Here is a 16,092-nt window from a genome sequence, read left to right as displayed (position 1 = left end):
AAAGTCAGGAAAATGAAAATTACGATTCCCAGAACAAATATAATGGGGTCCCTCTGGTCATGTGTGATATTTCATGTTTCTGAAGTTTTATGCTTTAATATATAATGCACAGTATTACAGGGTTATGGTTCCCACAGCAGCTATAACTTTGAATTTTCTAACTTTCATGCAATTAAAATTTCAAACACATTGTTGCAGTTTTATAGGTTGCTGAATTACCAGCTCTCATTCTGATAGTATATTTGAAGCTGTAAGAGACTTATTAGATAATATTTTGAAATTATTTTTTGTTAAAAATTCTGAAATTTGAATGCTTATGTTTAGAAGTGGCAGAAGCAATCTTTAATAAAGAAAAAGGCTATAAAGAAGTCTAATGGATGTGTTGCTTTTCTTTCTGCACTAGTTTTGGATGATGAAGACAGCAACAACATCACAGTAGGTTCTCTTGTCACTGTTCTGGTCACACTAACAAGACAGACCATGGCAGTAAGTATTAAGAATATTGTTCTTTCATGGTAACTGTGGGTGTACACTAGTAAAAAGGCATTTCTGGTTGTTTTCTAAACATAACTGTGAGGTTAAGGTTTGAAATTGAGAACTTGTACTCTTAATCCGTCCTTATGGTTTTGTTTCTGAATGAGAAAGTTTTCCTGGAGTAAAATCAAAATTCAGTCTGACCCATTGCAGTTGTCTAGGGAACAGTAAAAGAATGTGGCAAGTGATACTGCTCTGAGGTTTGTAAACAACAGGAAAAGAGACATAAAAAACTTGGTTCTTGAACTAAAATAAAATGTAATATTCATTCAAGTCCTCAGGACAGTGTTTGATTTTGCTTTATGTGGGTTCAAAATGTTACACATCTCTTGGGTGTTTTAGACACTTTTATGAAAGAAACACAGTCCAGCAGAATGCAGAATGCGCATAACTTTATAATATAAAGGAGGTACACCAGTGTCACATAAAGAAAGTGGACTGCTGTGTAGGAAATAGTGTGGCATAACCAAAGCAATACTATACCCTAGTAGTTAAACTTTGGACTTGTGCTTATTTTTTAGCTTAAAATTCAATAATGGCTTGCTTTGAACATAAAAACTTTAGTACACAGAACCTAAACAAACTTTGACGTGTCAAAGACTACAATGTCAATTTTTGCATCTGTACTAATGACATAACTGTCTAAGTAAGTAGAAGATCTGAGTTACACCTCTAAGGTAAGGCACACAACCCTGAGTACTACAGGTGAGATGAGACTGTTGAAGCCAGTTCAGCAGAAAGTGTGTATATATAAGCTCCATGTGCTCATGCTGTGGTAGCCAAGGCTGCAGTAGGTAGGAAGTAAAAGCACTGTATCACTATGCTGGAATTGCAAAAGGAAGGAAACTGAAAATTATGAGGATATTGAACTGTACTTAGAAATTAAAATTTCTAATAGCATGTAGAAAATTAATTTAAGATTTCCTGTGCAACCTCCACTAGGCAGTCTGGCATAGAAACACATGATTATAAAATGAGAGCTAGACTTTTGTATGATGCATGTTTTCTATGCTGGTATTTTCTATTTGCCATCTTTATACAAGACAGCTCCTTGTGACTATTTTGTTTGGGTGAGGCTTTTCTTTAATGGAATATAGTATATTTTGAAGAAAGAAATGCATTAAAAAATCCATTTACATAGAGGTGTCCCAGTCTACAGAATACTAGCATTGTGTTGTGTCTTCACATTTCACATTTCTTGTTTGATTTGTTGTTCTTTGTCCCTGAGTAGCAGAGCAGCTGTTGAAGTTTTTAATGCTCTGACAACTGGAGCAGAATTAGCATTTTACTACTGCTTGCTTTTGTGACATAGGATTTCTGTGCTTTATAAAACAAGTAGATTCTTTGGAACAAGATGACACATTGCTACTAAATTTTTTTATAATACTAGTGATGGAAAAATCTGAGACCAAATGTTTGAAATAGTGTTTAATTTTGATCTCTTAATCCCCCGTTGTGTCTGTCACTGATAAAAGAATTTGCCATGAGTAAAATATTCAGACCTGATTAAGGTGATTTAGTTTAAGTTCAAATATGAAATAATAATTTGTTCTTGGTACAGAGAGGCACTAGTAGTTTTCACATCTTTCTCTAACCAGGAAGTGTTTGAAAAGGAACAGTCTATATGTGCAGCAGAAGAGCAACCAACAGAAGATGGGGTAAGTGAAGAGTAAATGTTCTTCCTAATTAAAGATAACTTTCTTTTAGATCTTGAATTGCTAATTGTGCAAATGTCAAACATTTTTTTCAGAAATGCCTACTGAAGTGTCCTTTGAGTTGTGCTTTCTAATTTTGGTTCTCAGCTTAAAACGCTTAAAATACAGTTGAATGACTGAAATTTTATGAATAGAATAAATATTTTAATACTGCTTTCCTGCAGCAAGGAGATGCCAGCAAAGTTAAAAGCAAAGGATGGCAACAAAAGAATAAAGGAACCAAGAAAGCTTCAAAATCAAGGAAAAAGAAGCCATTGAAAAAGAAACCTGTGCCACCTTCATTGCAACCACAGAAACAGCAGAAGCAAAAACAAGCTAATGGGGTAGCTCATAGATTCAATTATATTTATTATTTTATTCAGTTTATCACTTGTAACCTGATAGGGGGTTTTTATCTGTCTCTTATGTTTCAATTTATGCTTTTGTGAAGCGTGTCCTCTAAAATAGCATTTGTTTTCTCTACATTTTTCTACATTTAACAATTACTACCATAGAACCACCATGGTAATGTTTGCAGTGGCCTACTGAAAGTTCTGCTTGACTGTTTTAAAGATTTGGCTTCATAGTCCCTTCTTACTATTAGTTCTTGTTATGCTGCCTTCTTGGAGGTGAAATGGGACTTTCTTCTGATAAATTAAGTAGCTTTAGTAACTTTATGCTTCTATTGCATGGTGTTTTCTCCACCTCATGGGCTGTGTTGTAGGTATTAAAGTTCTCTGTAATTTTCTTAAGACTTTATGAAATGCACTCCCGGAGTCATAGAAGGGTTTGGGTTGAAAGATCATTTGGCTTAAAGAGCATTCAGTTCCAGCCCTTCTGCCATGGGCAGGGGTGCCACTCAGTAGATGAATTTTCCCAGAGCCCCATCCAGTCTGGCCTTATTTATACACCTGCAGGGATGGGACATCCAATCTGGGAATCAAATACTGTTTTTTCCTATTCCTGTTGTGAGTGCCATAGGGAGAAGGAAAATGGCTTCTGTCCTCTTAGCAAATGAGGTGAAAAGGAATAATCTCCACTGTAGACATAACTCTGTGGCACAAGAAGAGCGTAGATCGTGCGACCCGACCTTAAGGCAGGTGCTGTGAATTCTGTGCACTACAGTAATGCAGACAAACTAAGTTAGAGGTGTTGGGTGTTTGTTTTTCTCTCCCATTAGGAAGTCGTGAAGGAAGAGGAGGAGGAGGTCTCTGATAAAGGAAGTGAATCTGAAGAAGAAGAAACAAACAGGGACTCTCAAAGTGAAAAAGATGATGGAAGTGACAGAGACTCTGACAGAGAACAAGATGAGAAGCAAAACAAAGATGATGAAGCTGTAAGCCTTACTTTTTCTTAATGTTGCCTCTGGAGTTGAGAGAAAATGCATTTTAATCCTCTAGCAAACCCTCAGGCTAGGCAGCACTAGGATGAAGGAGTAATACTGGTTCTCCAGAGGTTTTCAGACTGCATTCTGGTATAAGAGCTTTGTCACTGTAAGTTTGTTTCAGAGTGAGTAGCGTAGAGTCCTTTCAGCATGGTCAGAAAACTTAGAAATGACATGAGAAAAAAGGCTGAATTTCAGGAGAAAAAAATATTTCTTTCATCTTAATTTGATTAATTTGACTATCTGGTGCAGATTTGTGACTTAAAGTCTCTCATTTGAAATGTGTTCTTTACAGGAAGTGGCTGTTGCATGCTGCAAAGTGCATACTAAGCATGCAGTAGTTGAACGAACTTGTACAGGTGCTTACTAAACTCTAGTAGCGGTCAGGTTATTTGTTTGGAACAGTAATAGTGTAATAGAGTGAAACATTGTGGTGGTAGATGATTTCTGCATCACAGGTCTTGCAGTAAAAGACTTGAATGAGCTGAAGGGCCCATTCAGGCTAAGATTAAGCTTGTGATGGGAAAGGAATCATCAAACTTGTAATCAGGATTCTTATGGCTGAGGTAGAGAGTGTTTATAGGTAGTGTTGTAGAATTGAGTTTTGAAGAATGTGTGCAAACCCCACAGATCTGCTTTTTCCTTTTATAATGTTTAGTATTGCATGAGAACTAGTCACATGGAGCATTTTCATGGACCATTTTCTGTCTTTTTAATGCAAAAGATGGCTAGTGCACAGTAATTCTTTAACCTTATCTTTGACAGGAGTGGCAAGAATTACAGCAAAGTATACAGAGAAAGGAGCGAGCCCTTCTTGAAACGAAGTCAAAGATAACACATCCTGTTTACAGTCTTTTTTTTCCTGAGGTCAGTAATAAAAAACATGAAGTTGTGAAACATGAAAATTAATAATAATATAAATTAATTGATCCTTTTATATTCTTACTGTAAATATTGGGCTTTTAAAAAAGCTTAATGTCTGGGGAAAAATTTAGTATTAATTTTATAGAGTCTTAACTTACAAAATGAAACACTTTCAGGTACTTTCCTAAAACCTTTTTCTTCGTTATTCTTTCTACCCAATTCCCAGAGACTTGCAAACTTGTACAAAACTTCAGGTGAAATATTGGGGTGTTTTTAACTACATCTAACTGCAAGTGCCTATGACTGGGAGAGGTCCTCACCTCTCCTATATTATGAGTAATAACTGATACAATCAATCTCATTACATAAGGAGAGTTTGGGACTCATGGATCAGCAGGTAGTTTTGGCTTTCTGGTTGACTTCAGGTCTCAGTGCAGCAGTGTGGTGGCAGCACAGTGTGCAGCTGTGGAAGATGGAGTTGGTTGGAAAACTGTCTCTACCACAGAGTAGTTTGGAAGTGGCAGAAACCAACTGTGGAACAGTCTTTCCTATAGAGCTCAAAAATACAAGTTCAAGTGTGGATGAGTGTCAGAGGAAATGATATATTTAAGTGGTGACTCAGTATAGGCTGACGTGTATTTACAGCAGCCTTTTGTGTTGGAAGTATTATCTGATGTATCAGTTGTTACTTGCACTAACAGCTAGTCACTCAGTAGTTGTCTGAGAAGCCCTTAACAGCAGTGGAACTTTGAAAAGAGGGGATTTTTCCAAGTGGAGGGTTTGTGTTGTGAGCAGATAAGTTAGGGCCTTGGGGTGACCTGGTTGGAACCAGGAGGAAGGAGTATTTGGCCACATTTTCTTTCCTGGCCGTGGTTCAGAGGTTTCCTTTGCTTCCTTGCAGTCTGACTGTTATGTTATCTCCAGTAACAGGGGTGGGATGCAAGGCTTATGCTTCCTCTTGTGGTTTAAAGACAACTAAGGTGCGAAAGAAGAGTGAAACATGAATTGAAAACAAAGACACTGTGTATTTGCGCCCTCTCCTCAGTCCCCGGGGCTGTTTATGTCAATTCCCTGTACAGCTTGTTGCATATGCAAACCTATGCCATTGTCCACATGCTTGTGATCACATTGTTCCTGCTGGTTTTACCTGCTAGCAGCATTAAAAAGAAAATTGTGGGAAGCAAGACTTGCTGCTGAGGACCCAGAGAAGACATAATGGAAATAAATTGTCTTTCTGAAGGCCTTAGATGGCATCTAGTTTTGTAATGGCTGAACTTGAAGCTGTATTTTCCTGATAGTTGGGTGCACTCTCATCTCCCAGTACAGTACAGCACACAGTCTTCAGCAATACACCAGCGTAATGCAAAAAAGGTGTACTGGCATTCTGCTCTTCTGGCTGCCTTAGATCATGTCAAATGTGCTGCAGTCTTAATACCTCCTTGCTGTGAAGGCAGCTGGCTTTGGTCATCAGTTGAAGCTCACAGATAGTCAGTGCCATGCCCACTGCCTTAGGGGTGCTGAATATTTCTATCTCTTACTGAAGTTAGGGTCCTTTCAGAGACTTTGCTTATATTTACTCTGAATAAAGCTGCATAAGCTTCAGCTGTGTGTAACCAAGTTACATACGGGTTTTGTGATAAAAATCCTAAATACAGCTTGCTGCTAAAAAGAAGTCTAGGGCTGATCTGAATGCTTGAACTTGAAAGATACACACATATCCTCTCAGGGTACTGCAGTTGTAAATTTTCCGATTTCTCTTCACCCATTTCATGAAAGTTGAATGCAGCTGTACTTTGTGCTGTAGCTGCAGTTGGAGCATGTTCAGATAGAGTTGATCTGCAACATCTGAAGAGTAAAAAACATGATACTCTGGTTTGTTTTTTATTTTCATCTGTTATTTATCTGTGGTCATGGCCAGTTCAGAGATAAAAAATTAAAGATAAAATGCTTTGTTCCAGAATTTAAAGATGTTTGAGTAGTAGCTGAACATCACAATACTTGTTCTCAGGAGGCAGCCTTAATGCTGTTTCATCCAAGTTTTGGGACAGTTAATTAGTCTGCCAGAGATGTGTCTTTAATCTATGCAGGTTCCTAAATAATTGTCTTCTGCTCCTTCATCCATGGGTCCAGAAACTGCACAGATTGTAGTTTTGACATTTTTTTAGGTAGAAACTGGCCTTGGTGTTCCAATTTCATGAACATACTGGTTCCCTGGCATGCCAAACCTTGCACCCATCTGTTAAAGGGCTTTTTGCCCACTTGCCTGTTAGTTTGCCAGATTCTCATAGGCTTAAACTTTAAATTCCACCCAATAAGCAAGAGGAAAATCACAGTCCTGCACAGTTGTCCTTTCTGTAAAAAAGTGATGGCACTTTGGGGTCATGAGCTTTACTTCCAAAAAGTTTACTCGTCCTTTGAACTTTAGATCAATGATTGTCATTTGAACTGGTATTTTTTCCCTACTTGGCTGTTACTTTTACTAGTTTTTGTGAAAAGCCATGTGATGACTTTGATCTTTGTTTCCATCACTGTCAACAGCAAAGATTTTTTTTTTTTAGAACAATGTATAGTAAGTCAGCATAGTGTTTTGGTAAAATCAAAAATAACACATTGATGCAACTGCAGTTCCTTTTTATTATGGTCACCATCCTCATAGGCCCAAAATGGTGATTATTAGCCATTTCTGTAATGGATCTTGCTTCTGTAGCTCTTGTTCATCTGTACTATTTATACGGTTAATCTTTCTATTCCTAGAAGCTCTTGGCTAGGAAATAAACACCCTGCCTAAGAGTCTCCTTTGCTACAGCTGTCAAGAAGATTGACAATATATTTACTGTTGAAACATACAGATAAAATAACTTATGCCTTGTAATCACATGGGATGGTTTTTCCTAAAGAAAATGACTTGGAATAGTTGTAAGAAGGATTTAGAATTTTACACATTCTGGTCTTAAATAGTATATGAATAGATTTTTGTGCTGTTGTCTGTGCCCATTCCAAAAACATGAGGGAATGCTGTTGCTTCACTGTGATGCTTTTACTTTGATACACTTCAAAATGGTCATTTAACATGTTGAGTTAATTTTACATTTCTTGGTTCTGGAACTGAGGAGTGCTAATCAGTGTTTTCAGTTGTTGGTGTGAGTGTCTTGCTTGTTGTAAATAGTTGAATATTTCAGTGAGATAGTATGACAATTAGTCACTTCAAAAGAAAAAAGGAGTTAATTGAAATTTTTCAATATGCATGCTTTAAATCTCAGATCAGCAAAAAACCGGCTTCTTAAGTGTTAAAAAAATCTTAAACTACTGAACTTTTAGCTCTTCAAGTAGAGACAAAAAATTCTTTGAATTCTATGTATTAGTAGCATTTGCTTCCCAAGTGTGGAATTTAGAAGTTGCTCACAGGTAGTGTTGGAAGTCTGCTTCATCCTTTCATTCACTTCTTCTAATGCTGTTAGATTAAAAATGAAACAAAACAACCACTTCTTATGGGACACTGAAGTAACTGCCTGATTGCTTTTGGTATAAATGTATGAAAATTGGCTCCCTGGTTTGGAGGTTTGACTTGCAACTCCAATAAGATGCACTTTTCAGGGCTCTAGCCTGTTATAAACATGATAAGTTACCAAACCATCAGGGGTGGTTGCAAGTTGGTTTGGAGCACAGTTCAACATTTGGGTTGTCTAAAAAGAATGTTTATATTCCCCTTTTCTTCCTGAAGGGTAAGATTATGCTGTTGTGACTATTACCTATCTACTAAAATACTTCTTCATAACCATATAGAAGTCTTCCCCCTTGTCCCTCACTATTCTCACTTGTTTTAAAAAAAGGCTTTAGGAGGTGTAGAAACAGGAACTTGCTTTGCAGTATTAAACTGGTTTTTTTTCTTTTTCAATAAAAAGGTTTCCATTTCTATTAAACCAAAATGGTTTTTGCCTAAAATGAGTGCCAGAGGGTTAACCAAAAAGGTGTGGCATTTAAATGAAGAACAGTTGATGTTAAATAACTGTCTTTACCATTTAGAATGGTTGTCTGTGCTGCTGAACTGCATCACAGTTCTAAAATTCTGACTCCAGCTGGAGGAAAAAAACGCTATTTTTGTACAGTGTTGCTGTCTTATATGAAGGACCACACTAATTTAATTAATTTAGGAGCTCTGCTTTAGCATCTGCAATGGCAAAACCTTGAGACCTGCACCTATTTGGAAACTTATGTGTGACAGGGAACAGTTCTTGGGCATCCTTTACAAATATATGTCAATATTGACTCATACTGATTCATTTCCTTGAAGTGAAATCTCAAGTGTGTTCAAATGTCATTTTACTTTTTGGAGGGGGAAGCAGTGGGACAGAGCACACTTGCCTGAAAAAGACTTTCCTGCGAAGAGTTCTATATCTGCCTTTACACTTCCCTTGCTTTATACACTCAGTTTTTTTTCCAGGTTGGATTTCTGTTGAAGGACCTAACGTTGTTTTATATTGCATGAAGTTGGTTGTTAATTCTCAGTGGACACAATTCCTCAGGGTGGCTCCATGTCCCATAGGATAGCTGAAGTTGAATACATGCAGTGAAGCCTTTGGGGACCAGCAGTTACTTGTGATAGCCCGTTTGCTTTCGGGGTGCTGTGTACACCATGTGTTCTATTCATGCACATCCAAGGGTTTAAAAAAGCCACCAGACACAAACATTTTCTTTCTGTCTGTATTACAAAGATCAGTGAAACCTAATTGCCTGTTAAAAAGTGTAGAGGCATCTTTTTCTATGACTTCAATAAACACCATAATCCTGGTGGTTTCTGGGTGGTTTCTTACTTTTGTTTTTTTTCCCCTTTCTGAAAGGAAAAACAAGAATGGTGGTGGCTGTATATTGCAGATCGGAAGGAGCAGATGTTGATATGTATGCCATATCACGTTTGTACACTAAAAGATAAAGAAGAGGTAAAGTACTTGGAGAGTTTTCTTTCTGGGGTATTATAAAACTCTGTTGAAGTGTTTCTGGTATGCAAATACATGTAGATTTAAACTTTTTTTTTATACTTATCTCTTAAGATGGAAAACAAATTTTACTCTCTTGATAAAAGGATAGAAGTGCCTTTTAACTATGAAAATCGATAGTGGAGAAAGAAAAAGCAATTTAAGATGACTTTGAAGTTTCTTTGTGGAATATGTTGGGTTTTTTATTTTCCCTGATATCAAAAGATGATGAAAAGCAGTATTCATACACAGTGAAATTCCTAAATTTATTCAAATTGTTAGAAATATTAAGCGTTCTCTTTCTGTACAGCAGCGACTGTGACAAATTAATTAGCTTTGGCTCATATGAACTTTACTGAACCTGTAACCTTTCGCAGTGTCCTTCTTGTCACTTTTCTGAGAAATAAACGTCTAATTTGTTTGTTCTTCCAAATCAGATATTACATTCAATTTGAAATAACAGCTGTGTTAGATAAAGCTTTCAGCAGACTAAATATTTTAACCTGTTTAGGTTCTTGAGGTTTAGCATACAACAGGGTGAAATTGTGTACTTAATGTAGTTTCTTGGCCTAATTCAGAAAAAAATCAATGATTTAGCTACTCAATGATTATTCAGCTTTCATGGCAGGTATTGTGTTTGGGTATTGTGACTCTTTTCTACAGGTATTTTATTACATAGAGGTAATCAAAGAAGTGTCCCTTGTAAGAAACAAAAACTTTCTATTTTTCTGTGGTAGTGTTCGTTGGAGGACTCAGGTACTTGTTTCAATGTGTCATTTGAAGGCAGTAAGAATATTATGGTATGAAATCTCTTTTGTAGGTAGAGCTGAAGTTCCCAGCACCAGGCAAGCCTGGAAACTATCAGTACACAGTTTATTTAAGATCAGACTCATATATGGGATTGGACCAGACAAAACCATTGAAGGTGATGTTTGACTGTGTTATATACTTGTATTCCATCAAAAGTTACTTCATATGGTCATTAAAGCACCAGAGGTCCTGTTTATAAGAATTCAACCTGTCCTAATTTTAAAACAAGTGGGAAGGATGGAATTACAAATGGTTTCTGCCTAATGTACAGTGGTAGTTTTATGATGGATTAAATGAGACTAAAATTTGCGATGCTTTCCCATGCATGTATATTTTAATTCATGTTCTTCTAATATTTATTCACTTTCTGTAGTATGGCTGGCTATGGCTTTTTATACCTTGAAGCTTGCCATGCCATTTCCCTGCCCTTCCTTAGTCCTAGATTCATCCAGTTAATGGGAAAAATCTGGCATGCCTTATTTCTGGAAGCTGTTCTTGGTTTTGTTTTTGGTTTGGGGAGTGGGGTGGGATTTCTTCTGTTATTTAGTTGGTTTTTTAAACTGTTCTTTTGTGGGTTGCATGTTTGTTTTGTGTGTATTTGTTTGTTTTCCCAAATTGCTGTTTATTGTCTGTAAGCTTTTTTCGCCCTCTCTTCTCTTTCCTTATCCAATTACAGCTGGAAGTTCATGAAGCAAAACCAGTGCCAGAAAATCACCCACAGTGGGATACAGCAATAGAAGGTGATGAGGACCAGGAAGACAGTGAAGGCTTTGAAGACAGTTTTGAGGAGGAAGAGGAAGAGGAGGAAGATGATGATTAAACAAACTATTGAATGACTACAATATCTGCACACAGTGCAATCTTTTGGTCTGACTGTGGAACTTGTACAATTAACCAAGAAACACAGTACAGAAGCTTTGAGAAGGCTGAGTTTAAATTTTCTTTACCAATTAAGAGTGCATTATGTAACTTCTCAGTGGAGGTGAAACAAATATGTTGCCATTGATACACCTTGGAATATGCTTATGGCTCATTATAGCCTTCAAAGTGCAGGATGGTGCATTTGTTTCAATTGAAAATAAAAGCTTTTTTATTATAAATGTCCAAAAGTGTGGGCTATATATTGTCTGATGAATTTAGGGTCCAATTTAAATAAAAGGTACTATTAGCTAGGAGCAAACTTTCAATCAATTTTTCTGCATTAGGAATTTATTTTAGAAAATGTTTTTGTATATTTGACATTACCAATCTCTGTTGATTGAAACAACATTTGCTCAACTTTCAAACTTGATTGGTTCTGTGGTATTCATTAACTATTTTGCTGTGATACTGCTCACATCATTCATAGCTTTAAGAATCTGTTTTACTTAACTTGATCATTACAAATTGGCATTATATCCATTGCCACATTCCATATATTCCAGAGGGCTGCTTTTTTAGGACTGTTGCCTTTTTATGCCCGAGATTATAATGGAAATCATGAACTTTCTTGACTCTGCCATAGGATACTTATTAATGGCTTAAAACATTTTTAAGCCTTTATTTCATCAGATCAGCAGGAGATCTGAGTCTTTTGATAAACAGAATGTCTGTAAGTAATTTTGGGACCACATGTTATGTAAGTTAGTGGCTTTTGTGTAATACCTTTATAAAAGGTACATGCTGAAAGCCGAAGTATATTCTTAATTCTGAATCTACCTGACACCGTCAGAAACATTTTAAGGGTTAAATACAACATGCAGAGAGGGCATGTTTTGTATCAGTTTTCAATTCCCATCAATAAACTGGACAATTTGATGGCTGTTTACATTTGTAATAGTGTGCATCTTTGTCTGAGGTTGTTGGTTTGTTGTTTTAGTTTTATTTTTTTTCCTACCCTACTATTCTGCAAGGTTGTAAACAAGATGGTGATTCTGTTCCTACCACTTTTAAAGAAAAAGAAAATTCAAGTCTAATTAGAGAATAAATTCAGGGAGGAGAGCATCAGGGCTATTAGTACATTCTATGAGACTTGACAAAAGCCATGGATGGATTCCTTTTCTTCCTTTTCTTCCTCTCAATCAAACAAATTAAATGTTGCATTTTTATACTTCAGAAATACTTATGAGTGTTCCGCAAGTAGGAATAGATGTATTTCTGTTCCTGTGTATTGAAAAATACTATGAAAATACAATGCTGTAAAATATGACAAATTCTCATGCAGGAAAATTTCCATCCTATAAAAATTGCCCAAGGCCAGAAAATAGGTGCACACTAATTCGTGACCTTGTTTGTTAGAAAGGGTTGTCACTTTAAGTTAAAATTTATATTGTTATATTCTTTGTAATTATAATAGATACAAATAAAATTTGAAGGTGTTCTAATGAGATTATGGTATTTTTCAAAGTACTTCTGAAGTGCACATTATGCAGAAAAAACTTGTAAACCAGAAGCAGTGTCCTGTGTTCAAACTCAAGAACGAAGGCTAGGTTTCAGTTAAATGGCTCATACACTTGATGTCTTTTAACTCCAGTTCTAACTTGCAAAATACAGCAGAGAAATAGCAACACAAAAGCTCCAGTTGTATTCCATAGGTTTTTGAGCCAAATTGTGTGCTGGTGGGAGAAATTGTAAGAAAGAGTCTGATGACTCTTCCTCAAGCAAGTAGCCAAGGTGAACGCTAAGATGACTGAGCAACTCATAGTGAAAGTCTGCAGTTGTTAGGAGAGTGGTGAGTGAGGAGGTAGGGTTGATATTAAGAGAATTCTGGGTGGGTTGGGCTGCACTCTCACCACTAATCCCTAAATTTTACAGTCAAGGTATATACTGGCAAGATGTGAATGCATCAAAATTATTTAAAAAATAAAATAAAATCATTTCCCTGGTCTGAATACTGAACTGGTTCCTTCTTGAAGATTGAAGGTGACAGCTGGGATAGCACTTTAAGTCTGCAAACTGGGGACGATTCTGTTGAGCCAACAAAGGCTAAATCTACTTCAAAGATGTGTCTCTTGTATAGTTAAGGTAACTTAGTAAAAATTGTGAGAAGAGAAATTGTGGTGGTATTGGAAATCTTGATAATGTGAGAATGGCATGCTGATACTTTTTCTCATGGAAATAGCAGCTATGTAGTTGTGCATGGTTTTATAACACCTCCCAAGAGATGCAGAAGGGAGCCAAAGAGATATTGAAGAGCTTCACGCAATTAACACCACCCAACTGCAGCTGCCCAACATTATTGAGTTGTTGGTCTTCTGTTGCCTGGTGTGTCCATTAATAACTATTTTTTATTAACAATATGAATTGTCATTCAATCATTGATCAACTTCCTCCTGAATAACAGTTACCAGATGGGTAAAATTTTACAGGAAGGAGCAGTATTTTGCATTCACTGTTGTATAAGCCTCACTTTTTGATAGGGTTTAGGAATCAGTCTAGCCAATTTTCTACCTAGGTGTTCTGAAGCTCTGGACTAGTCACTGAAGAACAAAAAAAAGAAAGTTCTGGAAATAAAATCTGCTTTCCTGCTGCACTCCCTGGGTAATAGTGACTCAAGCATAACTGGGAAGCAGCTACTTGTTCTTCCAGACTGACCAGATTTGTTTCTGCCCTTTTGCTGTTGTGCTCCTTTTTATAGCCTCTTGTTCGAGGCCAGAGGGGAGGCAACTGTGCTGAGCCCGACTGTCCTCCCAAGCAGAGATGCTGCAAATACCTTCAGGGTTTGTGGCGCTTCCAAGGGGTAAAAATGGGACTTGGCTGGGACAGGCAGGAGGATGATGCAGTGTGAGTGGCCCTGCTCCTCCTGCTCCAGCTCAAGGATGGGTGCAGGGTGCTGTGACTGCAGTTAGTAGAGGGAGGCACCATGAGTTAGATTTAGGCTGCTAAATGTTGCTTGTTGGCAGTAGGTAAGTGTAGCTAAAAGGAAGAAGTTATAAAAATCAGGTTTTCTCTCGGGTGTTTTGTGTGAAATGATTTGAACTTCTGCCTCCCCTTTCCACCAAGCATTGACAATGGTTGATTAATATTAAATTGTTTAATAACTGGCAAATGTCTGTGAGAGGAGAAACCCTTGAGCTGTAGTGGAAGAAAAGATGCTTTTCTCAAGGAGCAGGCGCAGTTCCTGGCCACGCTCAGCAGGGGGAGGCAGGGGCATGGATTTCTTCAGGAAACCCTAGGATTTTTCCAGGGGATACCTATCGTATTTGAGCTGTAGGTTTAGTTTTGTGCTTTCCTTTTCTGGAGGGAAAGAGGGCTTAGATGGAAGTTTCTTTGATCTATTTTTTCCTTTTCAAGAAACTACTGATTTCTTTATGTTTCTCTGTGATTTGTTTTCCCCCAACCCCCCCATACCATTTCAAACCTACTGAAGGTGACCCATTTTAATATTGGGGTTAGTGTATTATTGTTATTGAATTTATTTTAAAATAAAAACCTGAGGAAGGCAGCGCTTCCTTTCTTAGCAGTAATTGGGGTGTTAATGAGTCCGTTTTTAGCTTTAAACATTGTTTTGCATTAGTTTTTAGGAGTGTGTGTGTAGACGATTATCATTGTGATGATCTGCACTTCAGCTGTGTTTTAAGCTCTGCAGAGGGAGGTACCTGAGGTGGTTCCACCGTGGGGATGCCCCTACTTTGAAGAGCTGATTTATGGGGTACCTGGGGTGCCTTGTGGGTACCCACAGCATGCCATGGTAAAGTGCTCAAGTTTTAAATGATGTGCAGAGAAACATGGAAAATTGCCCCTGGCAACAGCATGTTTAATACCTCTTTTCTTAGAGCTTGTTGAGGGCTTGGCAGAGCACCCAAGTGCTGGATCAAAGCAGGTGCTTGTTTGGAATACAGAGAAGAGGGAACTGGGTGGCTTGTGTTCAGTATCGAACTCTAGCTGAGATATCAAAATTGGTCACACTACATCTATTGATATTCCTGGTTGCACTTAATTTCTCTCATGCGATGATCTTTTGTTTTAAGATGCAGCTTGAGCCAGCAGACACTACTGAGTTGGTAGAAATAATTTTGTGCCAAAATTGTTTGTATTTTTTGTTCAGTTCAATAACAGAACTATCACTGGCAATGAAACCTGCTAATAAATCTAATTAGCACGATGAATTGTAAAGCTAATGATAATATTTTAAAGCCAAATTGTGTACACTCTACCTAGAATTTGATTTCTAATGTTTGCTGAATCAGGAAGCACTGAATAATTTTCAACTTTTCACTGTGTGTAAGCCTCCCACATACATGGAAGGCTTACACACATGCTCTAATCATTAAACAGGGAAGACATTACATTTACAGTGCATGTGTGGAATTTAGCAGCACAAAGGAAGCTGCATAGACCACCTTGAGCAACTGTTTTTAATTCATCCACCTTTACTTTAAAGTAAGATGTGAGTGCTTTTCTTTTTAGGCAAGCAACATAGCTAGATGCTTCATGGCATGGAGGCATTCAGGGGGGAGACCCTGGAAGAGCTGGACATCTTGTAGGCGCCTCCTGCAGGGTAGTCCCTGAGCTAAAAGAGCCCAAATCCCTCTAGGGCATTCCTGGTCCCTCATGGGCCAGTGAGGATCACCCAGGCATTGCTTTTGGCTCTGCTGGGGTGTGGTTATTAGGTGCTCCAAAGTCCAGGCTGGTACGAGGCCACCTTTAACTTAAGGTAGCTGAAAATGTGATGCTGCCTTTGCTGTGAAAGTTTGTTCTGGCTTTTAGGTGTGATTCCTTCACTGGAGTTGTTCGTGTTTATTCCACAGACACAGCATCTTTTGAAGCCTTTATACCCTATACCACTGAACTCCATCAACCCACTCTGCCCTCTCTGATGGAAACACACCCAAACGTAAGCAGGGGTCAGAAT

General features: G+C 37.7%; 1 protein-coding gene across 1 annotated transcript in view; it reads left to right on the top strand.

Moving 5' to 3' along the window:
• SEC63 (SEC63 homolog, protein translocation regulator) overlaps positions 1–12,625 on the top strand; it is a 59,646-nt gene extending 47,021 nt beyond the window's left edge. The window contains exons 14-21 of the mRNA XM_058835086.1: positions 404–486; positions 2,133–2,192; positions 2,414–2,572; positions 3,409–3,564; positions 4,378–4,479; positions 9,315–9,413; positions 10,270–10,374; positions 10,936–12,625. Of these exons, the coding sequence (XP_058691069.1) occupies positions 404–486; positions 2,133–2,192; positions 2,414–2,572; positions 3,409–3,564; positions 4,378–4,479; positions 9,315–9,413; positions 10,270–10,374; positions 10,936–11,079 (908 nt within the window). The 3' untranslated portion in view covers positions 11,080–12,625. The remainder of the gene's footprint in view (positions 1–403; positions 487–2,132; positions 2,193–2,413; positions 2,573–3,408; positions 3,565–4,377; positions 4,480–9,314; positions 9,414–10,269; positions 10,375–10,935) is intronic.
• Positions 12,626–16,092: the final 3,467 nt, after the last annotated feature.

This window comes from Poecile atricapillus, chromosome 3 (assembly GCF_030490865.1).
Source record: "Poecile atricapillus isolate bPoeAtr1 chromosome 3, bPoeAtr1.hap1, whole genome shotgun sequence".
Classification (NCBI taxonomy): Eukaryota; Metazoa; Chordata; class Aves; order Passeriformes; family Paridae; genus Poecile; species Poecile atricapillus.
Note: the sequence above shows the minus strand (reverse complement) of the source record. Positions and strands in the feature narration are given on the sequence as shown.